The sequence below is a fragment of the Diprion similis genome, chromosome 12 (assembly GCF_021155765.1).
Source record: "Diprion similis isolate iyDipSimi1 chromosome 12, iyDipSimi1.1, whole genome shotgun sequence".
Lineage (NCBI taxonomy): Eukaryota > Metazoa > Arthropoda > Insecta > Hymenoptera > Diprionidae > Diprion > Diprion similis.
Genome location: NC_060116.1, coordinates 7,211,993 through 7,239,332, shown reverse-complemented (window position 1 = coordinate 7,239,332; position 27,340 = coordinate 7,211,993). Strand labels below are relative to the sequence as shown.

Below are 27,340 nucleotides of genomic sequence, written 5' to 3'. Positions count from 1 at the left end.
GTGGCTGGAAAAATTATAGCAATTTTGCTGCAAGGATGCGTAACAACGACTTTCGGAAAATTTTATCGCGGTAAAATGAGTTGAAAACTTGAGTATAGAGAGAACCGAACTTTCAACGTGACACGAAATTAGCATCATGTGATTACAGAAATCCAGTCAACATTGATTATTTCTATCAGCCATGCCGTGAAAGAAGTAATTTCATTTTTTTTTTTCTTTTCTATCCAAGTTTTTTCATGTACCGTAATTTTGTAACTTTGTACTTCTGTAGTTCTTTAAAATCGCGTATATACATACATGAATATATGGATACAGATGTGGGCCTATTGATGTATGTATCTACGGCATATCTGTAACGTCCATGGAGAAAGAAACAAACTCATCAGCACATAATTACTATTCTTGTTTGTTCTCTGTGGCGACCGTTGTACTCTCTCCAACACACCTGAACCACTCACTGACCTCTCAAATTCAAAACTCTACCTCCAGGTCTTGAAGGTACAAAATCAATGAGTCCTTACCAAAATTAATATACGCATGAGTTATTGTTGGAGTATTGCTGCATGCTCATCGAATGGGGCTTTTTGTTGCATTAATTATCATATCCGTAGATTGCATTGAATGCGTATATATTTATATTTATATACTATATAAAATTACAACTGCGTCGTGAGTCTTAATTCTAACGCACCTTGCGGCCATGGATCGCTGTTTCTCGTGTCGCACTTGGCGTCACGAAATCATGGAATGTGTACAAAAACTTTCGTCGCATGTGGGCAAATGTCTGAAATTACTACCGCACACAAAACTTGGTCTATACAATCACATATAAATACGTATGCACATATACACGATTTATATGCATGAGTGCCAATTGTATACGGGACTAAACTTAGCCGAACTGTGACCGCAAGGTGCCAATTCGTGGTTCGTACAACGTGCTTGGCGTAATTTATCACAGCTTGTAGAACAAGAAACCGCCCCGAAAATCCTACGTTATTGATTCAAGTGATTAGACGACGGTTCGAGAATAATTTCGATAACTATGAATTGTCCAGAACGACATCGTTATCGTTTTTACAAACTGTTAAATTGTCGTCGAAATTCTTCGGCGCACGTAATACAATTTTATTTACATGTATTGACTACTTTGCTTTTCTACGCGTATCCAATACATCAAACAGCATGCATTTTTTATGTATAATTGTCTACGTACGTATGTATATACATATATACAGGGCCGCATGACTCCACCGACAATAAATCAATACCGTAAACAAGGTATTCTGTTTTTCCCAAGGACGGCAACGCACGATCAGTAATAAAATATAAGTAGAAAAATAAGTGAAAAATCAGGAGAAGTTAGGCGTTAAACGTACGACAAAACGTCGCCGCGATTTTTCATTTTATCTACGATCACAAAATTTGTACGAGCAATTTTTCAGAGCGTCCGATCCTTGGAGGAAATAAAATTCCTTGGCTACAGGTATAGAATAATATCATGTATATATGCCAGGTATACCAAATCGCTGCTTTTATCTTTCTGCCATTCAATGCCAAACTAGTTGTTATCTTTACACGACTTATACTAGTAGGTATACGAGTATAGAAAATGTATCGATCTCCTCACCTGCAGGTTTTTGATCGAATCAAGGATGAATAAATGATAATTAGCTCCAGTAGTTACACGAAACGACACGATATCGCGGCGGGGATTTTTGAACCCTATAACTTCGCCTGGTGCTTGGAACAAAAGTGGTGTAAGTTGTAGGTCAAGTCAAGGCCTGCAAAGAATGCCAAGTAGAGCACTTTGGAAGAATACATCCAGTATGTGACATACCTATGTATAGGTAGGCGTGTGTATATGCATAGGCACATACATAACTATACATATGTATAATACGTCAGGCAAGATCTTAATTGAAATCTCGAGGCTCGGGGCTCTGCTCGCGCTGCGAGTCACGGCACGACTAATTGGTCTAGATTTTTACCTTATTGTTAGAAAACTTTTTATTATTGATCTATCGTTTTCGTCGTATGCTTATACATATACACACGTATTACGTATCGATGTAGAATTTCTCACTATTAGGAAAACAGCCGATGTTGACGCTTCGTAGATTTGTATCGATAAGTAGAGCAGACATTCAATTTCGAACAACGACACGACTGCTACATATACCTATACATATATGTATGGAAAATTTTTTCAACTACCACTCGGCGCTCCATATTCTCCCGGACATCGCTACGCCTCGCACCCTATCAATTGATCCATAAAATAATCGTTGTCTAGATGTATGATGAATTGCGTGGAATATTTCATTACGGATCAGAGTCAACAAGGGTGCTCAGCTTTGACCGGGAAATTGCGCAAACATATTTCATATACGCTGTACTACACAAAACAGGTTATAATCGAACATCCATCGATTTTTTACAATCATTCGCTTCACCCATACTTCTCTCGGCTCGTAATATACGCATTATTTCATGCATAGGTATATATAATACATAGATTGTAACCGTATGTAGGTATATATATCTATATATCTGCAACTGTGAATACTGTTAGGTATATGTAATGCAATTGGTATTATGTGGCTACAGCATTGAAAGCCCGTTGGCTTTATTCTCCTCATCTTTTGCTTTATCTCATCATCTTGTTTCTACATATATATATAACAGAATTTATTTTTAATAACGCGCTCGCTTTATCCGATCTCAAAATATTTTGGCAATCATATTCGAACTTTTTATTAACAATCGAAAAGCTAGGTTTACTAGATATTTACGTCCGTTTTTCCACTTGGATTAAAATGAAGGAGATACAAGGTTTTGAACACGTTCATTTCTTATTATCGCTGCATAACGATTCGCGATTATGCAAGTATGGCTGCAACTGCAATATTTTGTAGTCCGTTACTTTATTCATTATTTAGTATTTCTTCTTTTTATTATTATATTTAATTTTATTGAAATTCAAATTATGCACCACAGATTCAGAATGTAACCATGGAAATTTCCGTTACTGAACTATATTTCTGTTTTTCCATCCAATTCTCAATCAGATCAAATGGATCGTGTAAATATTTTACTTACAAACTTTTCCATCCTATTATTTTATTTTCTTCTCTCAAGACGTATACATTATATATATATATATATACAAGTTGGACCGGTCTTGTCACGAATTCTTGACAGGAACTTTTGTACATACGAAATGTCTACACACATGTATGCATAAGTACACATTATGTACCTACATAGTTTGAATTTTCTGTAAACTAATATCGATCTAAATTTGCACATTGCAAAACGTCTGTACATACATCATACTATCCATACCTATAAAGTAATTACTGAATTGAAACTACATATGGCTTTTCTATATACTATTCTTCGACTTGTATTTAGGCTCGAGTCTTAAAAGTAGATACTGTTATACTCGACTATACTTATATATTTTTGGGCACTATAGTTGAACTCGCACGTGAATTTATCGAAAACGATGTGAGAAAATTAATTTTCAACATTTCTCAGACAATGGCAGCGACGAAGAGAAACGCGGGACTTACTTCAGCCGTTCCTCGAGCCACCCTCAACGACGAGGATTTGGTAAGTCTGCTCACCTAATTTCTATACAATCCTGAACCCCTATGAGAATAATTTCACTGTATAACTCTCATAGCCGTCAATAACGGATTTGAACCCTTCTATACTCACAGACACAATGCCTTAAACCTAGAATAAATTTTCATGAAAATTCAAGAAAGCCTACGACATTAACCCGTACGATATTACATCCCCAAGTACGACACAGGTGTGCGTGTAATTTCTCTATAGTACAGGACAGGTTCGCGGGGTGGGTTTTGATTAAAGATAAAATGTAAATTGCCATGTCAGGGGGAGTGAGCTTTATCCAGAATTAAGTTAAATATAACACACGACCCTCCGAAATGAGGATGAACTTATCTGGATCTCGGTAAGTTTATACAGACCCGGATACTGATGTGAAAAATGTTATTTCGAAAACGCCCGGAAATTTTTCACTTATCCATGCAGATATTATATGTGTCTGTATAAACGTGACGGATTCTCGACAGAGACTAGGCAGTGCCCGTGGCGTAACTTAATCGCGGATTTTCGCGGTTTACGGTTAAGAAAAAAAAAACAATTCTTTCCACAGCTGTGCTCCGTTTTATACTCAAGTTCCGCCTACAATCTTTATTCACCGTATATCGCAACTCGTGTTTATCGGCGGCTTTCACGATCACGTTTCTCCATTTCTAGTCCGATTTGACGGTAAAAACAAAATTTCGTATTTACCCAACTGCGTGTAAATAAATGTACGGCGGTGAAAGCATTGTAAAACGCGAAGGTTTTGCATTCAGCTATTTAATAGTTTTTAATTTTTAATACTCTCGTGTAATTAATATACAACAAAAGCACTTTGCATTCATCCTACGATAAATACCACGTATACCTACACCTGCTGTTACCTGTTACCTGTTACCTGTTACCTGTCATACACGACACGCCTCATTTCACTTGAAACCAAAAAAGTAAGGAAAAAGGAATAAAAAATTCTTATCAATGTGAACCTATTTGTATATAATAATATAATTTGAAAGGTTTTAATTAAAACATCAATCTTTTCTGATATCTACTATGCTGCGTTTTATGCTCATTACCACGCTGTCTCTATTTTATTGCACGTAAGTGTGTCTCGCTCTCTGCAAGGTCTATAGCAAGTTTATTATTCATATATTCATAATATATAGAAAATCAAATTAACACCCCCCGCATAGAAAATACTAAGTAGGTCTATGAACAGTAGATTAAGTTTCAACTTCCTCTCGGGAATAACTCCGTATTCTACCTATATCACATATTATAGGTATTATAATAGGACCTTACATAGGTAGCGCTAGGGTAACGTATCACCTTCAATAAATTTAAATTTCGTCACACGAAAATAACGCAATGGCAAAAGTTCGCTACAACTGCTCCTGTATCACCCACCTGAGCCACAAGCTCAATCACACCTGAACAATAACTGTGAATATCCACCTGCACAATTTTCCGTTTTTCATGTCGGCCTGCGGTGACATCGAACAGATTATATTGCAACAAATCGCTCGTCGCCTGCACTAGTTGCCGCTCAATAATCAATGGACTTATAAAAGCATTTATTATCCAGCCCATTCGTCTATTGTTGAACAGTCGCCATTGTTTGCTCGCATCAAGCAATTCATATGAATTTTTATACATCATGCGGCATTAATATATACATATATATTATATGTACGGTTAATCAAATTAAATGTGCTTGGTTACTTCCTTTATTTCTCTGCGAATTGAAATTCCAAAAGTAGCAAACTTTTGCCATAGACGCTGCAGTGTGACGAAATGAACTTTCGACGAAAAAGCTTCGTCTTGTGAAATTGGGACGATTGTCGAGATGTTCAAGTTCACGCAATACGAGCCGTGCTTTTTAGGTCATATATAATGCTTTATCCTTATAGTTTTAGCGAAAGGTTCGAGATATTGCGAAACTCTTTTCAAGGCGATTCGACACGTTTTAGATGTTTTATCGGAAATGCTTGCCTGAAAAGTCTCGCAACTTTCTTAAACGATCCCCAAAGCTAACATTACATGTATGTATATATATCATATATACATGATATATATTATACATACATGTTAATGTAATATATGTATAATATCTGCCAGTATATAGATCACATATTTATATGTATGTATATATATACATACACTGCCGGCCAAAAGCTTTGGTACACCAGTCGAAATTTCTTGCCGCACTAAGAGTTAGATAGCTGACTCGAATATACAAATAATTAATTTTTCCGAGTGGCGTTTTAAAGATGACAAATTTACCTTCATTTTGATGTTTTAGAAAATCCTCTGCAATTTTGTTTTTCTTTTTTTCTGGACCCGGTACGTACTTTAAACATGACCGTTTTCCGGCTATTTTTTAGCCACCGGAAATTAACGCCACAGTTTAAGAAAAAATTTTCCCTCGGTTTTTTCTATGGTAAACTTGAAAAGTATTTATCAAAACCTAGATTTTCTTTTTTCAGAAAGTTTTGTACGAAATCTTTTTCACCGCAGTATTGCATTTTTTGTTTTTAATATTTTGTCTTAAATCCGATAGTTCTCGAGACACAACAACTCCGAAAAAAAAATTTCCAGCCGAAAAAATTCTTGGGACAATAATTAAAAAAATTCCAACTACTCCTACTGGATTACGCCTTTTTGTAAAACGTCTTTTTCAGCTAAAAATGCAATAATGCAGCAAAAAAAAATCGTCCGAAACTCTCTGAAAAACGAAAATGTTGGTTTTAATATAACCTTTTTAAGTTTACCGTAAAAAAAAATCGAGGAAAAAACTTTCCCTAAGCTGCGGAGTTAATTTTCGGCGGTTAAATAGCCGGGAAACGGTCATGATTCAACGTACGTACCGGGACCAAAAAAAATTTGCAGAGAATTAAAAAAAATAAATGAAGGTTTCGTCCTCTTTAAAACGCCGCTTAGAAAATTCGATTATCTTTATTGTTAAATCCGCTATCTAACTTTTAATGCTGCAAGAAATTTCGACTGGTGTACCCAAACTTTTGGCCGGCAGTGTATGTGACGCATATTGGCAGACACGCAGGCACCGTTTGCCATGTAACCCAACAGTAGAGCTTCCGGTGTGAGATTGTTGCCCACCGAATGTTTGCGTGTACGTGTATTATATTCATATATACGCAATTTAATATGTACGCGCGGGTGGAAATGAATGTACGAAGGAGAAAATGAAGAAAGAGAAAAAGAGCAGGGTTGAATTTTTCATAAGGGCAAATACGCGAAAACGTAATCGTACCCCGTAGCGAATAAAATACATCCACTACCACAGCAACAAGTAACATTGCAAGTATTAGTTCGAGGTACATAATTTCTTTCACATTTCCGCTTTCTATTTCAATACCGACAATTGAATTCTTCACACATGCATGATGCTCGTGAGCGAATTTTTGCGGAAAATGTGGTAGATTGTTGCCTTTGCAAAGTGTAAAATCCCATGTATTCCGACAGCTTTGAACGGGAAGATAAAAACGCCGTTATGCATACACCATCGTGGTCTTTTCGTTTATTTTGTTTTTTTTTAGAGTCGTTTTTTCGGCCGGTTGGAGGAGATTGAATACGCGAGTTTTCTTTTCACACGTCTGCAGTTAAAGAAATAAACGCTTCCCTCATTTTATTATTTCAATTCGCCGTAACTTTTGGCCGTTAAAAAAGAACAAGAAGAAAGAGAAAGGAAAAGAATACCACAAACTTATATTTTATCACTCTTTCTCGGGCTGACATCGTCATTCTACCCGTTATGTGAACGATCAAATTTCGGATTTTGAATTAAGAAATTCGATGGTCGTACATTGTAAGATCCGTTTTCATGACGACTGGAGTTGAAATTAGCTACGGATGAATGCATTCGCTAAAGAATGGAAATTCAGAGAATCTATTCTAATTCAAATCCAAGTATTCTGGGGATGAGGGTTGTTGAAATTTGAGTTTCCACCATCTCGAAGTCAGTTACAAGTCACTTTCTTCTACTTCTTACCGAAGCTTCAATTAGAATATGAGCTTTTCGATGAGATAATTTCCTGTACATGCAACACGGGAGTAAGTTCTAGTCGTTGCCAAGCCATCAGCTGCAATTGTGCATGACTGAATGTGAGAATGTGACGCTGACGAGTTAGACGAATAGAATCTAGGATACGGAAGAGATGAAGGAAAAAAGGAATCAGAAAGAGATAATCTTAGAGAAACAGAATACGCCTTGACTCGTTCCTATTTGTTAAAAACTTTTGTTTGCGCTATACTACGAGACTATAAGTCTCGATCTTCCTGCGCTGCAAAACCAATTGGTTTACGAAACTCATATTTATTCATATATTCATTCCTCACTCATTTTTCTCGTTTTAAGCACACGTTGTCTGTTCAATGCCAAACTTTAAAAACTCCGAACTATAGAAGCGAGACGTCGCTTTAAACTAGCGACATCATATCGGCGGGAAAAAAGTGAAAAGAAAATGAAATATAGAAGAACGAGTCTATGGCTATCTGTCACCCGCGACTATATAGGAAGCAGGCATCACGTCAATTTTCAAACTAAAACAGACAACGCGTTCTCTTGAATCTCGCAGAAGATGCACGTCTACAAAAAAACACTTCAAGCCCTCATCTATCCAATATCGTCGACGACGCCGCACAACTTCGTACTGTGGACAGCAACGTCGCCGACCTACTGCTACGAGTGCGAAGGTCTTCTGTGGGGCATCGCAAGACAAGGTGTTCGCTGCACCGAGTGCGGGGTCAAATGTCACGAGAAATGCAAGGACCTTCTCAACGCCGACTGTCTACAGAGTGAGTTGAAAATAAAAAGATTATTTTTCACACCAATTTCCGTCCCGGATTACCGAAATTCGTTATTATCATTAGTGGCGTGTTTGTATGGCACTCAAATTTTCGTTTTAACCGCTGCATGAGCTAAGCTAAGCAATCAGCGTGACAGGAGGCATTTGTTTAGGTGAATTAACGATTTCGGGATGACAGAGTGTTTGGAATACCCTTTACACACGCACGATCCCCATACCTCCTTCTCGAGATGTTGATTAATCGTTCGCACCGGGATACAAACTCGACTCGGCTTATGGCACGAACGAATTCCCGACAGATTCGTGAGAGGCGCCGTGTGTGCCAAGGGGGAAAAATGTACAATTTATCCACATTATTTCCAGCGTTATTGCTGACTTGTCGAAGAGATTTTTCAACCTCTTGTCAAGTCCCGCGTTCAAAGGTATACATATAACTCGACCGTTTAAACGGCAACTAAATTCATTCCACGGAATCAAACTCGCGGGTACTAGTTGAAGATTTAAGCAAATCAAAGGCCGGATATAGATTATAAAGCTACGGGGAGGCTGGCGGTCTCGGAAAATCGAACGTCTCCTCGATGCGGACACCTTTGACTAATTATAATCTCATCAACGATGAGACGTAGCCATTAAGAAAACGTCGAATTTATTCGCGGGCGTGACAAACCAAGAGCTGAGTAATCTTACAGAAACATGACTCGAGGCAATGGAAATTCCACCTGAAAAAGTTTAGATTGTTATGGTTTAATTGTGAGTTGTGAGAGAACTGACAAGGTAAGGAGCTGTGAATTTACCACATTTTAGAAAATACTTAAACATAGTCATTAACAAATTATCGGAACTGTCGGTGGAATTGAGAAGAGATCGCCAGAAGTCAACAGAGGTGATCCATCGTGTGAAAATTTTATATGATGAAGTACGCTTCTGACATTCGGTACATACACGTATATACATAGTTAATAGTACAAAAAAGACGCTTTGTAAAACGTCAGAAGCCTGCGTGGAGTCCAACGAGTGAAAATTAACTTCGAAAGTAGACGTGAAAAAACAGTTTCTCTGTTTATTTATCATAATTATTGGGTGTCTATCTAGACCTAACGTGGCAGGTAGAACGTATGATCCAAATAACAACATTCTTTGTCTTGACAATAAGCTATTCGAATCGTCCTATAGAATATCAACAATATATAGAATATAAACAATAGCATCAGTCTGAACCTTCAAGCGCAGTAGAGTAGAACATCTGCTCCAAACATTAACTGTCTGTCACTCCTATTTTAGTTTATAACCGTTACGTTATAATTATGTGAACTGGAGTTTTGAGAAAGCGAATCAGAAAAACGCTTCAGTTTCTGATGAGATTTCAATGTACCCAGTGCTGAAAGAGAAAACATTCGTGTTTCACTGAATATTAAATAAACCGATACAGTGATTCCCTATATAATTAATTACTGGATATAACGCTTATTAATCAAATCGTTGAAAACATTTCATATCTGTTCCGAAGATGTATCGGATAAAATTATCACGAAATGAGTCTGAACCGAAAAGTGACAGATTCTGCCAGTCATGTAGCTGCAGCCAGAAACGCAGTATCTACCTCAGGTAATCGAAAAATTGTACGTCCTTATGTAATATTCTCAGCATTATTTTCATATTACTTCCAAGTGAAAATTACACAATAGTTAAAAATTTCTCTATGAATTGATTTCGTTCGTCTTTCTCGTTTTTATTTTCAATCACTCTACAAGAATAATATCGTATTTCGCAGTTTTCACTATTTATTGGTATTCAAGACTTAGATCTATGCTATTATTCGATGTTATATAACAATATCCGTATAGTTTAGACGAAGAGTTAAGACAAAGAGTGTTGTTATCTGGATCTGACGTTCTACCCGCGATTTAAGGTCTAGACAGATTGGCTATTCTAGAAAATTCGAATGACTAATTATTGGTGGCGAGTTTAATACCAAAGTTGAACGAACAAGTATAAAATGCTTCTTTCTTTTATATTCTACGGATGTAAGAACTGATAAGAACTACCTTTCTTACAACCCAATAATTTCAGCATTCATTTGCAATTGTTATCTCCTTATTAGACTTTTGATTTTTCCTAGACAATTGACAGAATACGTGGTGAAAGTATTTGCAAATTATCAGAAGTGCCCCCAATCCCGTGTGTATGATAAATAAATAGAGAAATGGCTCCACGCTGTTTTTTTTCGCTCGTCGGACTCCACTCGGGCTTCTGACGTTTTACATAGCGTTTTTTCTGTACTATTAATACTATTAATTATACGTGTATATACCAAATGTCAGAAGCGTACTTCATCACGTAAAATTTTCACACGATGGACCACCTCTCTTGACTTCTGACGACCTTTTCTTAATTCCACCTTCAGTTCTGACAATTTGTTAATGATTATGTTCTAGTATTTTCTAAAATGTGGCCAATCTTCAGCTCAACGCCTTGTCAATTTTGGTACCTGAAAAATATGAACAAGTTTTTCCGTCCACGCGTACATTATACTCCCAGTTCGCTCTCTGACAATCTAAACTTCTTGGTCTATAAAAAATTCGTCTCATGAAAAACGACCAAAATTGAGTTCCCACGGGAGAAGGTTGGACGCAGTATTCAACGAAATTGGTTATAGTCCGACTAACTGATTAAACGGTAAAAAACTTGTTCACCCTGCAGTTTACATATACATGAACCTCTGGAATAGTGGGGCAGCCCTGCAGGCTCCGTAGTTTTAGCCGCAGTTCCCGCGAAACTAGAACTGCAACGGGTGCAATTCCCGCGGGAGACGTTGATTGAGATCGGGTCGAGTTTATAGGCTTTTGGCTCGGTGCAGATGATGCAGCTTCCGTGTGCAATAGGGTCGTGTAAATCCTCGCCGCGCCCTAACGTTTGATGGCAGTCGATCGATTTCCCCGTATTCTCTCTCTATCTCTCTCGTCCATACGAAACGTCTAACCAAGGATCAGGGCCTAATCAATTCTATTCCGGATCCAACGATTTCACCCGCCGTAATCTCACCGCAGGCAGGCTCAATACGCGACAAGCACGTGCGTTGTCCTGATCGAGGAAGGGTTGTGGGACAGTAAAAAAAAACCTTAAAATACTATGAAATGTTTTCATATTCTTCTTAACACCCGCCGCACCCTGCGGAGAAATCAAAGTGAGAGAGAAAGAGAGAGATTTTTGAGCCACTTTTAAAGCTGGAAAAACCATTGCAAGCTTCCTCGGTCTATTCCGTTCGGATAGAAAAATGTATCAGGGTTTCGTGTAGATCTAGATCTTCCGGTTCGGTTTAACGATGCGGATTTTATTGTGCCTTGGAAAAGATAGTTCCAGTTTTTACGGCGCGCCGTTAAACGTCCACAGGATATTTTTTTGATTTTTTCTACCACCTTGTTTTCTACCAACAAAAATTTTACCGGGCGCCTCGAGTAGACGTGGATAATAGAAACAGCAGACCTGCCGCCTATCGAAAATTGTCGGCAAAAAGTAAAACGGCTTATTCGCTATCTTTCTCACCTCGGCCTCACGTGAAACTTACATTTCTCACCTGTCTGCAATCTTTCTTAGGTGAGTCATGATAATCGCGCCTCGGTGGGTGTAGTCGAAATTTGTCGAGCTTCCAATCGCCCCAAATTTACGAAATAGTGTTACAACTATATCTATGGATACGAGTTTGCACTTGAAGTTGGTGTAGTATATAATATGTGCGTAAAAGCGATTCGGTAACCCCGATAAAAACATGTCGCGGTAGCATAATAAAATTATAAAACTCTCCAGCTCTGCGACCGTTCTTCCAGCACTTTCTTAATGGCCAGCGAACATTAGAATGATTGGTATACGTAATTTCCGACCCAGTTAAGCTCGGTTGAAACAGGTTTCGCCGAAAATAGAACTTATTACGCTCTCGCGTAGCTATACACAGGCCTGTACATACCTACGTATGTACATCCTGCACTGGCATGAATGTGTTACCGCTTTGCCAGTTGCCTGGAAACATATTCAAGTGAGCGAAGAGGCGCACCGGAAAATTAGAGATGCCGAACGGCTTCTGGGTTGAAAAAAAGGAGAACCAGACGCGATCTATGTACGTAGCAATGCGTTTTTACCGAGTACTGCAGCCTTGGTCTAGAAGCCGAATCTGAATTTTCTCTTTTCTATCCTCGTTCTCATTATCGCGTAACAATTTATTCTATACGTAATTTAAAATCTGCGAGGTTTTGTCAGATAATCGTTTGGAGAATAATCGACGAACTCTGATTGCTGAAAATTGAAATCAACGATTTGATTTCTCGGTGACGGGTTATTGGCGAAATCGATAAACCGTGTACCGAGACTTTACACGATTGCTTTAATCGCCGAGATAATTCGGTTTGACAATCAGCGAAAAAAAATAATGTAGACACGAGGTGTGAAAAGCTCGATCTATGTATCAACGCTGTGAAAATATCTCGCCAATTTTCGAGGACACAACGCACGTTGCAGACTCGTTATTACTGCAGTAATTTGCTTGAATCGATTTTGAAATTATACATTGAAACGGGGCTTAATTATTTTACAGTTACTGACTATTCTATTTCTCCATAAAATCGTCATGGAATACCCGCGACGATACAAGAGTTTCGATTAAATATCTGTGCTTAATTCTTGTCGGGTTAATCGTGTATTGTAAAAACGCCATTGAATTCCTCTAGAATTCCGCAGCGGCACGTAAGAAATGTATGAAAAATGGAAAGGTGAACCGAAGAAAAGGTTAGCTAATTGTTTGTACCTTAACGTGCTTGCAGAACAAATAGCTACGACTGCGAAACCCGCACGTGATTGATGTACATGCAATAATAAAGTCCGACCTGAACTTGGGTTCGACGACTCGAACTCACCCCCGGTTATCGGTTAGTAATAACCAGCGTTCGATAAGAACCACCGTCTCGTTTTCATTCCCGTTGTAGTTGCAAGGATAGTAGAAAAAGAGAAAGATGGAAAGAGAAGACATAGATCATTGCCAAATCGTTTCTAATTCAAGTGACAGGAGAACCGAATTCGCATTCGAGTATCGTAACGTTTCATCTTCCTTGGGTTTCAGGAGCTGCTGAGAAGAGCTCGAAGCATGGAGCCGAGGACAAAGCGAACAGCATAATAACCGCAATGAAGGAGCGAATGAAGCAACGAGAAAAGGAGAAGCCGGAAATCTTCGAGCTTATTCGGTGAGTATTATTCGAAGGTGGAAAAAACCTTCCATTAATTAAATTTTAACACGCAAAACTACGCATCATCCGAGTTCGAAAAGGGGAACAACAAGAAAGGAAAAATTATCGAGCAATAAATAATCGACGTCTGAACCGGGTGATTTTCTTTTCCACCGAGATCACTCGGACCGCATATTATATATACCTGTTACTCTTTCTCCAAGCCAAGTCGTTGGTTCCGAAAATTATGACGACCTTTCACGATCTTACATGACTCACCGGACATCCCAAATTCCGCGGTAAATCCACCTAGGTCGAAAAATCGCGTATAAAAATCCGAGGTCTTGATGAAAATTTAATCATACGTCGTCGATGCGGTTTCCCTGCCTCCGAGTAGGTACAACCTCGAACAGAGACGGGAATGAAATTTCATTTATTTACGAGCAGATAAGTAATCGAATTCCCAGTAGCCTTTTTTGCCGGAAGTGCTTGCATTCAACGGCCAGGCCACGCGTAAGGCTTTTGGATATGGGTGCCTTTATATGCCCCGTTCATCAGCGTATAGCGATCACCATCGCATGCGGACTACGTATAAGCAAATGTAACCATGGCGCCGCGTGGCTTACTGACACTTATAGGTACGCAGACCCCCAGACACGCGTCAGAGTTGTCACAGATACGAACTTGTACGGTGGATAAGATTTATGAAAATTGTGTTCCGCGCACGGCGGCTCTTTTATTTTACCTCCGGAGATAGCTGGATAGTCTTATACTGTAGGTATAACCTTTTCTCCCTTTGGCCGATCGCCTCGGAACGGATAAAGTGAGCGATGCTTTCCGACGCGAAACGTAATAGCCATCAGCGACTCGATACCTTCCCTTTTATCACGGGGTGAAAGACTGTTCTCCTATTTCAAAGATCCTTTTGGGGATAGCCCACCGCCTTCTGGCCGAAAAGGTTGAGATTCTCAATCGGACGGCTTTCAGCAGAGAGAAAATATAAATATCAAGCTACAACGTAATTGCACGCGGATCCGAGATTCGTCGGTTAGTAAATCGAAACACCCTCGTGTGGCCAGAGGCTACGGAGTAGCTCTGATATGTATTTTTATCTCGATACAAGGAAATCATTATGCGTGAAAAATTTAGAGCAACGGGGTGCAGGATTTTACGGAAAAATCGTGTCGGCCGTAATATTGTTTGCTGGCTTTGAGGCTGTTTTAAAATCTTTGCGCGTTAATCCAGGATTTACCCTTTGTTTAAACTCATTGGTTATAGGTATGAGTTTTATCCGCGACAAAAGGAGAGGCGTTAACGAATAATTCTATTGTTCGTTCGAAAACGCGGCATGCAAATATGCTTGGCTTGGAGAAGCGCGGACGACGCGGCGTTTCGAGATATCGTGATGGTGAAAAATTAGGGAAGAAATCGCATTTTGCGCTTCGACGCTAGTCCTGGATCAATTCAACGGGACTAACAAAGGATTTCCACTCCTTGAACCTTTTTCCACGCTGGGTTAATCAAAATTTTACACGCAAGGCCCGTCAGGGTTCGATTATACTTTTTCATTATTATACCGCGATGCCACTCCATTCCAGCCGTTGCTCGAGTATCGCAGGTATTGTCGTGACTTGTGAGCGAGGCAATCGCGTCGTCGCATCCGAAGCCCCGTCGACCCCCAAACGGATGCGCCAAACCCGCTATCGACTAGTTCATAATGACATAATAATTGATCATAAGCCTGAGTCAATCGCAAGCCAATCAACCCGTTCACCAATGTTTCCATGGATGTATTGTGTAAATTTCATCGGAGTCTAGGTCGGTGTTTGGAGTAAGCGAAAAGGCCCACATCAAACATATGAAGGAGATCAACCAGTCGGTGTTGGACGGCACCAGCAAATGGTCAGCGAAGATTGCTATTACAGGTTTGTTAGCTGCAATCGAAATTCCGCTATCACGTCTCGTCGTCTCGCATACATACATATGTATATATATGTATATGTATATATACTCATAGATACGTTGCTCGGTGTTCATACTATACAACATAATATTTATACATATATATGTATAGATAATACATTACGCTGGGCGGCTGCAACCCTCTGTTATATGTATACAAAAAAGATACCTTATTATACATTATTTATAATGTCACGTAACTTGCCATGATGTTGAATGTTGTTTATTATATGTATTTATATTTATACGTACTTAATCGTGTGTTATTAAACGTCAGACGGGGGTAAGTCGGGGTAAAACTAGACGTTTGGGTTGAAGAAAAAGAACAACGTGTACGGTATTGAACACGTCGATGCGGATGAGATGACTTTTGTGTTATAGATATAGGTAAATAGTTGGGCTGCTATATATAGATATAGGTTGATGTGGAACCGTCGTTTTGGGGGTAAAACTTCAGCATATATTGATACAAGCTTACCGAAGAGCGCGGAGTTGATGAGGGTAAAATGGGACGGATCGGACGAAGGCTCGGGAGCAATTTTGAGTAACAACAAAAACGATAACGACACGCTACAGCTCTTTGCGTTTCCTTTCGTTTCATTTTCCTTTGGTCAAAGAACCCTGGCTGCTCCAGGGTGCAATTAATCAATTGCACGCGATTAACACCGATGATAAAGTATCCCAACTTTGAGCTGAACATTTAAAATCTCCGAGTACTATCTAGATTTATGATATTCGAAAAACAAGTTTGGCTTTTGCATTTTCTCCAGTCGCTCGATTATTTGACATTTGAACAATTCGTGTCCCGTTTTGCCCCCACTTTCCCTTAAACCTTGTATAGTTGTGTCGTACCTCGATGTGCTTCGACTGTATTTTGGCAATTGCAATTGTTCGCATGGGCGACGGGTAGAATTAACACGGCAAAAGTTTGCAGCACTGCGAAACGACGGAAATTGGATGAGCATTGATGAAATTGCCAGTAATTTTATACATCGAGTCAAATATCCTTTAAATTGCTGGCTACTTTTTTTTCCTCGTGAAAACTCGGAGATTATTCACCAGCCCAATTATCGCGTTTAATTATTATTTTATTTTCCTACTCGAGACTCGTACCGGGGAAAGTTGTTCGGACGATTTAATGAAAATCCACAAGCATGCCTACTACGCACTTGTTTTCCCTCGCATATAACCGTGCTCTCTAAACTTTTTCAACTTTTTAATTATACATTGAACATAACACGCGCTTCTCTTAAAGTGTCGAGAAAATGAGACTGCGTTATTGGTTTAATCATTGTTGACTTCAACGTGTGGCTTATAAGTACGAACAAACCAAAGTACCCACTCTGCGAGTATTTCCTGTTGCCATGTTTTTTTTTATTTTAGGACGGTTTAATTTTCACGGTAATTTCACTAATTGTAATTCGTTAAAATTTCTCTCGATTTTGATGAACTGCGTGTCTACCCACTTTTCAAACAAAATATAATTCAGACGATAAACATCCGGCGACGAGACGAAGCTTGAACGCGTCACAAAGGGGTTGCCATTGATTCAATTACCGTTCATCGACAAATGAGATGTTACCGTTCGAAATACGAAGCTCAATGTGAAGAAAAAAATTGACGCGCAAAGAAAATTGCCGGAAATGATACGTACTTACACCGTTCGTGCCTGGGATTGGTAACCAGAAATTTGTAGCTTGCTAACAGCTATTTTTGAATCGTTCACTCGTAGTTTTACGATTCTAACGTTTAACGTACGTTGTACAACCTTCGTATTTACTAACGACGCGGCAAAGGATTGGCTGAATAACAGAAAGACTCCAACAGGGACCGACTGATCGGTGCAAAGTAAGGATCCGCCGTCTTTGTTGAGTCACAGCAGAACGGCATTAGACGCAATACGATCCGGGGAAAGCTTAGAAACGCAAACGCAAGACCTTAATGCCTCTTTCTTCGTATTAGGCATGCATAAGAGTGCATACATCGCACGTGTTCCGCAGACGTACCAACACCAGGTGACGGAATATACGCGGTCTTCAAAAGCAGTTATTGTAAAGGATAGCATCAGCGAGAGCCGAGGAAAGTTACGAATACAAGAAGCGTCTTCGTTCTCCATCATGCTCAGTGGTCGCATTCGAGTCTTCTTTAGTCAACTTTTATTTCTCTCTAAACTCTGACTGCATCTTTTCGAGAACTAGTTTCCGACCATGTTAATTCCGTACATTTCTACCGGATGAAAAGTCATCGAGTTATGTATGAAATAATTACGCCACGTCAAGAATTCATTCCTTCGCTCACTAGCTTTGATCGAAAATTCATTTACCTCACTGGGAGTAGGTACGGCCGTGATATTGTACCGTCGTTATCTGCACGTACGTTCGACGTCTTCCTGTCCTTCATTGACACAACCAACCAAGGTATAGAACATGATCCTGAATAGTAAATTGTAATTTGCCTTGGTTGTAGTCCGACGTTTCACATCGAATTGGTAAAAAAAACCGGGATCGGGACGCGTTTTGGTTAGACTAATTATTGCAAGAAGATGGTAACTTGCGTTCACTTAGAGTCAGTTCTTGGGTACCGTAACAATTATTTCGTCGGATATAACATGAGGGCCAGTTGGCAGCCAGCCACCAAACGATCAGCAACAAGTACCTACCTACCTTCCTACCTACTCTTATTCAACTGCAAGGAAGTCTATATTCCGTGCCTTGTCTACGAGGGGCGCATTCGTGACAGCGCGGTTAATCGTTAGACCACCGCCGATGCCAGCCAAGAGTGGGCGATGCTAATTTGCTAATTGTGCAGATAACAGGTGGTCGAATCGCTTTGAGGGTGTGCCCAGGTGGCGGCTTTTCCTGGGAGAGTAGGCCGAGGCTCCTCGCGAAGTTTTCGGGATCGAGTCGGCAAAAAAGAAGACCGTCATACTTGATGTTTCTGGTCTCTTGTTAAGTGGTTACAACCCCGCGTTACCGCCTGTGTTAGTTCGGTCCTGTGTGGAGCCAATTCCCCCCCCTCATGCCGGGAACACACCGCAAGACGCAGGATGTTTCCTCTCGAGCGTAGAGAACAGTAGCCTTTGTCAGTTAATCGCACAAACGGAACCCTTACGGTAGTCGAGTTTTTATCAGACCATTTTTTACGTTTCATCAACCCTGGTTGGGGTATTCCGCTTAATATTGATCGTCGGATATCGCGCTACGTGAAAGTTGCGAGTTAGTATTGGTTGCAATTCGTAGCCCGAACTCTTCTAAGCATAAATCTGATACTTTCTAAAATCCTACGGAAGGTATTCACAGACGATGTCACATTTGACCCGCGGTGCAGGAAATTCGGTTATGGAATTTCAGATTTAACGGACATTAGCGGACGATGTTGGGCCACGAAACATTACACGCAAAAGCTCTTTGCTCCGAAAAATTGTGACCACAATATACGATTTACTAAAATCACCTCGCCGCAGGCTGCGTGCAAGCCATTGTTACAAATGCGTGAGTGTATAAAGCCTATCGGGTAAACTCACTGGTGTTTACCACACCATTTTACCGCTAATGGTGTATCTGCACCTATTGACCAACTCTCGTACCTTGATCCGTGGTTAATCACGCCGGATAAAAAGTCCGAATTAAACCTCGGGTACCTGTTGTAGTTGAACTGTGTATCAAGCGCGAGCCATCGAGGTACGGGGAATAGATATTCGCAAATCGTCAGTACATAATAACCACAACGCCGTGTAGTGAAGCCACGACGCGACGTGACACGTGAGGCTTGTTTCGTACACCTTCATAGGCGAGCATTATAACCAATACTTGCTTAGGAAACCATTGAAACCCGATGAAAGCGCCAAATGATTGATTGATAATTACTGCTGCAGGCATTGTCTGCCAGGGGTTGATTGATTACACCGTTTTTATTTATCTATTTCTACGATCTACGATTCATTTCCAACCGAACATACTTTGATACGGGCACCTGTGTATGTCGGCTGTATATCGATGTTGTGCTGATGTTCATGCAGGAACGATGTCTAGACGGTTTTATTCTGGACACTGTAAGTAAGTGTCGTCTCCTCGTGTCACCTCCGATCATGCGGAATTCAATTTTACACATTAAAAACCTCGACGACATCGTTCTCGGCTAACTATACTTGCAAAGATATCTGTGCATCTCCCCCCGCAGCGTAAACCTCACCGATATCAACCTGGTGTTGGCGATCGTCGAGAGCGGCTAAATCCTCGTCAGGAAAAATGAGAAAGGGATTTTTAAAGTGAGGTAAATGAATGTTAGATGACAAGTAAATTATTCTTTTCAGCACCACCTTTTCAGTGGACCCCGACACGCACATAGACACCCTCGAACAGGCCGAGGAAATCGTTCTGGAGGGGACTAGCAAGTGGTCCTGCAAAATTGCCATCACAGGTGATCTTCGAATTAAGCTTCACTCTAATCTTCATCTCGGATTAATTTTCATCCCAATATCTCGATGCCTTCTAACAACTATTCAACCAACACTTACCTGGTTTACTTCTAAACGACACAAACAGCCTACCGACTTATATTTTTTCAAACTTACAACTGCAAGACATGACTTCGATAAACTAGCGATAAAACCGTTCCTGCTTTAATTAACATGAGCATTCGTCATTAGGTGCGACAAAGTGCGAAAAAGTTGTTTTTTTGACTTTTCTTTCACGAGATTTACACTGCCGGAGCAAAGCGTGATATAAAATTATTAATAAATTAGCCAACGAATTGATGGGACGTTCAAGATAATTTTTTCAATGGGTTCGATGCGAGATCCAGGGTGATAACCGATCGTTAAATTACTCTCCCTCGAGCCCCTAGAGACTTCTCGAGCATGTAGAGGCAAGGGTATTACTTGGAAGGCCAAAACTCCATTAGAGTTATTACGTTCCACAAATAAATGCGGTGAAAATTCTACGATCTAACGTCACCGATATTATATACGATACACCGTCGTAACTCATCATACATAATATTTTTAAAAATTTTTGCGCTTCGCTGATGCTTACATCAAAGTTGACGTTGATTCCCTCTCGGGATTATCGTCTTATACCTCGTCAGTCTTCCCCGTATAAATTTTCGATCAGGCCACAGAAACTTCCAGGTAGTTTTACCATCAAGTACAGGATCAAACGCGACGCATATTACTGTAATTAGCTAAACTCCGCTGCGCTGTTGATCAGTAGACGTTCCGCCATTCGCGGTACTTGCTAAAGATCAATCGATCAAGCTGAAGCCTCGGTCGGCTAAAAACGCGGCTTTTTGAAATTTTTGGTCAAGTTTGGATACGTGAATCAGACGTGCAACTTTCGGGGATTCACTGCCAAGGTAAGACCGAGGAATAACGAAAGCTAATACGGGGTGTAAAGAAAAAAAATTAAAAATAAAACGGGAAAATCCGTGATGAAGTACCGGAGGTAACAAAAAGGAACCACGCGGTTACGTGAACCTTCAAGCTCGTGAAACCCACCCCTTCTTCATCCCCCCGGCTTCCGACCGGCCTGCACGCGCTTCATTTGTGTGAGTTTCGAAAGATCGATAGTTCAACGTACACCCAAGCACGGTGCCACCTACACTTTCACCCCCTCTTCACCCCTCCGAACCTCCGACGAGCATTCCTCTCTTCTACCACCGCGTCGCTCCCTCTTTCACTCCTCGGCACCCCGCTTGCCCCTCCTCTTACGCTCCTCAGAGCTGAATTCGAGCTACCCTGTTAAGCCCATTATGTCGTTTTTCCTCTGATTCATTCGCGACTCGATCCTACGATCTGGACTCTTGTCCGATCCGTTTTCCTATTATTATTATTATTATTATAGACTCACCGATTTCGCAATTTCTTCAGCCGCGGTTACTGATAGGATGGTTTTAAATTCCATTCAATTCGATTCAACCCGAGTAATCGCCGATTGTTCACACGCCATGGCGTGTCCTAGTTTGTAGGGACAGATTCAACATGTGCCTGCGGGCCATCGGTGTAATTTTCAATAGATCGTACAAATCGATATTTGGAACCAATTACAATGATAACCACAGTGTGACACGAATACTTTACTTGTCAGAATTTATACCAATGCTGAAATTCGATTTGAAAATGAGAAAAGTTCAATTCCTGAGTAGCTTGTGGGAAGTTATAGAACAGAGCTTAACACCCGTTGAATTCCGTTGAAAAAATTTCAGAATTCGATTTATTTGCAAACGAGCCTAACAAACTTTTGTTTACATTAAAATTTAACCAAAGATAGATCATATCTTTTCCAATACAATATATTTCCCTCGCCTAATACTCAAGTCTCTTCGATTAGGATTCACCTACGTCGTGTCGACTATCGTGTTCCCACTTCCACCGATTACAATATCGAGCCACACCGATGTACCGACTCGTCGATTCAACCCGTCACGTCACGTAGCTGTCGGATTATCAAATTGCACGGTACATAAATCCAAACAGATTTCCATATCCATGGTTTTATTTTCGATGTATTCGTTCACCACAGGGAAAAAATCAACGCGTGATTCACAACGGAGGAGAATAATCGTTTCCCAACAATGTAGGTATGCAATATCGGTACCCGCAACGTCCGCTATTGCCGGTAATTACCAAAAGTGGTTATAAATCGATGCAGCAACCCCTTCAGGGTCACTTAAGCCGCAAAAATGTTCTCAATTTCAGCCAATTTCAAGTCTCGTTATAATGCCGGAAAATTCAGTCGCGGCTTCCTGTCAGCTTGGTGGGCGTGGAACCGCGTTGGGCGAACAAGTTATGGCCTTTCACATATTTTCCGCATTGACAGCTGTACCCAAACCTATATTTGATATGCGAATAAAGTATCAGTAATTTCCTGATAATAAATTTCCGAACGTGATGGGAATTATAATGATAACGCAGTCCGACCAGCAGAAAAGCTTTTCGTCACATCAGCTGCGTTCTCGTATTTTCAAAAAACCACGCAGTAACTTTCACATTATCGTAGGTGTAATAAACCTGCACCAGCAGAATGGACGTACGCTGTGATTTTTTACGCGCTTTTTACGTTCTTCCGTATCAACTCTAGTCCGGCATATCCGAATATTTTATATACGATTCACGCAAAGCTATTCTCAAGTTCGGTTTTTATTTCCATTCGTGATATCAGGTCAACCCCACGTTGGCACTTTTATGCAAACTCGAGCGGTAAAAGAAAATTATTCATTCTTGTAACGCGGATTTTATTCGCACAATGATATATTCATTTGCGTTGTCGAATGATACCGAGATGAAATTTCGTTTTAATAACTTGGAAACGGATTTGTTCGCGGAAAATATTGAATTCACAGAATCTGACTTGAATTTGAACGGCAATTCGGGATCTAATCGGCCGCACCGGCGTTGGAGATGAAATTTCACCTATATATCAATTCCGGCAGCTGATCCCTTTCCAAGAAGCCCGCTGGTCCGGGCGGAGATAGTATTCCACGTGCAGGCACTGGGAACAATGGATCCAACCTGCCAATGACGAATGAACTCGTAATTCTAAACCTAAAGATCTGATATTGTCCGTTTGTTATCCTTGTCCATTCATTTCCAATCCAAACTTGGAAACGTCGAACTTCCGCAAGCGGGAGCCGAAGCGCACGGTGCGGCAGGCGGTGTGAGGGCAACAGTTGGCACCGTTTCCATTTCCGCATCCGCTTCCGCTCCAGTAATCAAATCTCTTGATTCTCTAGGCGAAAATTAAAACTACATTGCGCAGCGTCGAAGGACCGCGAGCTGCAGTAATTCCGCGCTTGACGAAACGCGACTCGAAATAGCGAATCGGTCGGGTGACTCCGTGAAAATAACGTCCCCGTTTTCGTTTGACAGATTTATTCGGGTATGCGGAAAGAAAGACCGAGAGAAAGATACTCAACTGCAATCGTAATCGAAATACTCGGTAGAAATTGAGAGAGAAACAAAAAGTGAAAAGAAAAGGAGAAATAAAAGTAGTCGAAGTGGAAAAAAGGCACTCCGAAATCCTGGTTGGTGGAAACCCTTCTTCAGCCTGCAGCAAACTGGAGATGGAGAGCTTATGCCGTCCGGCTGGGCTTTTATCTCCTGATAAAGCTTCCCGGGAATTAGAATAACGCGGACGTGGTGGCCAGGGTATAAATTATTGCAATGCTGTATCCTTTATATCGATTGGACACAACTTGAGCTCCTGTATTTCGACTCACGCTCGGACGCTCGGTTGAATAATTTCCAGCTATATGTATAATGCTCGGTTGTGCCAGGACGGTTTTATCGCCGATATACTAATACGAACCAGACTCAGAACACGATCTTTCACGCCTATACGCTTATTTATTCATACGACGTAACATGGCGTGCAAACACTTTCAGCCAAAGGATTGTAGTTTTGGACTTCCCGCTCCAACCCGACAAAGACGGCCCCGCAACACGCGGACAGATATTTCATTTATATACCCTGATTCGCTCCTTCACTACGAAAAAAGTTAGACGGCAGTATATATCTGTCGAGGGGGTGGGTTTAATGTACTACGACGTGACGAGTCGACCCTTGAATGTGAAAAGTATGTTTGAACAGTTGTACTTTGGAATCGAAAAGCTCGTCCATTAAACTCACGTCTCATGCATTTCGCTTGATTTCGTGGCTCGACTAAATTACTCACCCTCTTGAATATTTATGTATACTGCTGTATACATATATGTATTTTCGTCACTCACAACTGTGTGCGACTCGCGTGTGCTTTTACCAGTTCTTGTTTGTTTTTTTTTTTTTTTCTTTTTTCTATACTGTAATTCACTGATAAACGAACTGTAATATAATTGTGAATATTTGAAACGTAAATTGAAACGATGGGGTAAAAGAGCGAGATGAAAATAATAAGAGGGAAAAAAAAAAAAAAAAAAAGTAATGGACAAATGTTGGAATTGAAAAATAATCTCACCCCTAACAATAAGTCACGGGTACGTATGACTGTCACGCAATCATGTGGAGCGCACTCGCATACACGCGCCGAGCACGGAAATAAGAGAGAAAAAGGAAACAGGAAAAAAAAAACAACCCTGAACAATTCTTTGTCGCATTTAGGGTAGGAATCAATTACCTCACATTCATCGACCGAGGATAATTCTGGCCCTCCCCACCAATGGCGGACAAACCGTTTGTAGCATGAGCATGTGTGTCTGGTATAATACGGCAGTCCGACTATCGTGTATAATGATATAAATTATGTATAATATTTGTATGTTGATTTGTCCGTCTGTGTGGCTGCGTCCATATCACCGCACGTATAACAATTATCGCGCTTATAATGCACGCTTGCATCGTGGCTGCTATTATAACAATCAATAACAATAATGAACACACGAGAACATCCCTGAAACCTAATGCATGTTTCATTCGTCACACCATCGACACATTTCACAAGAAGGGACAGCAAAAAAAAAAAAAAAAAAAAAATTGAATAACGTACCTACTATACGCGCTGACCTTATGCAGAACATGAGTCCCCTCGACTCTAAGCTCCTTGATAAAATTTCACACCTACGACCCGACGGCATACGGACTGAGAATTTAATCATTTCAACAGCGACGTTGTACCTTCAAACTCTACGTCTCTCAGTTTCGACGGAAGGACAGGCTGTACTTTTCCTCCCCCACTGAAACATTCGATATCGATTTGGGGAAGGTTGGAATGACGAATCGCGTCTGAAAAATTCAACGAAATATCAGCTTTCCTCGTATAGATGTAATCTGCGGGATACACATTCCACGCTCTTCCGCCCTTTAGAATAACCCAGGCCAGAAATTCCAGGGCTAAACTATTGACGGCTGACCCCCTCGCCCTCGAGCCTATCTTCGCGCACATGTTGTCAGCTCTTCGAGTACACCGTGTCGAGATTCCTATCTTTATACTTCCGTGTAATCACGCATGTCCATGAAATCCTTGAGTACTTACACGGAAACGCCTCCACACTTTTAAGCTCGAAATTTTTCGCACGCGACTCGTGGCCATAAACTTCAACTAAACTAATAGCTGACCTATTACATATACATGTAAATACGCGAAGGGAAGAAGCTGGGGACATTCGTTTCGTACGGTCGTTTCCACAGCTCGTTCTGATCGATTTCATGTCACCGTCAAGTCGAGATTTGGATAATTAAATGGAATTTGATTTTTAAAATAAAATTGCACAATTCGTACTTTTTTTCGATTCACGAGACGAGGAATCGGGAGGAGAGCACCCACCGTTTGCTTTTTACGAATCTTGACACATCTACACTTTCCTCTTGACATTTAACCGACCGACGCTGGTGAAAAGGGGAACGTGACAAGCCAGTACTCACGTTGTAAAATTTCTTTCACAGTGATTTGCGCCCAGGGGTTGATTGCGAAAGACAAGAGTGGCACATCAGACCCTTACGTTACCGTGCAAGTTGGCAAGGTGAAGAAACGGACGAGAACGATGCCGCAAGAACTGAATCCAGTCTGGAATGAAAAGTTCTACTTGTAAGTAAATTGAATGCAGGACCGAGCGGTTGACGACAAAAGTCGCGAACGGTTTTTCTCATTTCCCTTCGTTTTTTTTCTCCCCTCCCCACCCCCCTTCTTTCTCACTCTTCTTAGCCTTTCATCCGCTCGATCGTAGAGCCCGTCAACGAAGTGGCGTCCGATCGTGAAAAGGCAAGGAATTCCTTATAGTTATTTACCAGCGGGCGCTGCTTAAGCATATAGTGAAATCTTTAAGTCAATTTAAACTTTTCACCATGATGTCAAAGTTGAAATTGTTGTACCAGCCAGTTTACAGCGACTTCTTCATCACCTTCGAACCGAATCCTTCACTCTGTACAAAACTGGGATGATATTAACGAAGCATTTGCATCACTCAGGCTATACAAATATGGCTGTAAAAGTTTTGGTGTTTAAATCACGATGCAGTATGACCGCGCAATCGCATGTAACTTCGACGGTCGAAAATCAAACGAAATATACGACGGTTCCGCGTATCGCGAGGAGATTATCGACATGAAATCGAGCTATTCATCGTTCGAACAAAATTGTTAAATCCATTGTTTGTTTCCGCCTGCACAGCGAGTGTCACAATTCCTCGGATCGCATAAAGGTGAGAGTATGGGACGAGGACAACGACCTCAAGTCGAAGCTGAGGCAAAAACTGACTCGGGAGAGCGACGATTTCCTCGGGCAAACCATCATCGAAGTCCGGACGCTCAGTGGTGAAATGGACGTATGGTACAACCTCGAGAAAAGGACTGATAAAAGTGCGGTGTCAGGTGCCATCCGGTTGCACATAAGCGTAGAAATCAAAGGCGAGGAGAAGGTCGCCCCGTACCACGTGCAGTACACCTGCCTTCACGAGAACTTGTTTCACAGTCTGTGCGAGGAAAACGGCGGCATTGTTACTCTTCCACAAGCCAAAGGCGACGACGCGTGGAAAATATACTTTGATCCATCCGGCGAGGAGTTGGTTGATGAATTCGCAATGCGATACGGCATCGAGAGCATCTACCAGGCTATGACGTAAGTGTGAAATACTGCACAACACCCTATCGCTACACTACTCGATCTATTATGCAACATATGTATCCGTATCATAATTTGAAATGCCAGCGTTCAACCGCGATGGTTGGGTTGCTACTAGACTCATGATACTGTGAATTTATGATAAACGAGAACTGCAAATGCGATACACCGTAGAGT

At 40.8% G+C, this 27,340-nt stretch overlaps 1 protein-coding gene across 11 annotated transcripts in view; it reads left to right on the top strand.

The window, feature by feature from the left end:
- LOC124413265 overlaps nt 1-27,340 on the top strand; it is a 94,969-nt gene that overhangs the window by 58,109 nt on the left and 9,520 nt on the right. For 4 of the 11 annotated variants that reach the window (XM_046893739.1, XM_046893743.1, XM_046893738.1 and 1 more), the window contains 7 exons: nt 490-498; nt 3,544-3,618; nt 8,214-8,433; nt 13,552-13,672; nt 15,473-15,579; nt 25,990-26,131; nt 26,714-27,160. In XM_046893739.1, the coding sequence (XP_046749695.1) occupies nt 490-498; nt 3,544-3,618; nt 8,214-8,433; nt 13,552-13,672; nt 15,473-15,579; nt 25,990-26,131; nt 26,714-27,160 (1,121 nt within the window). Of the gene's footprint in view, nt 1-489; nt 499-3,543; nt 3,619-8,213; nt 8,434-13,551; nt 13,673-15,472; nt 15,580-19,928; nt 20,036-25,989; nt 26,132-26,713; nt 27,161-27,340 lie in introns of all 11 variants that reach the window. The other 7 variants (XM_046893736.1, XM_046893734.1, XM_046893735.1 and 4 more) reach the window with 4 other exon arrangements.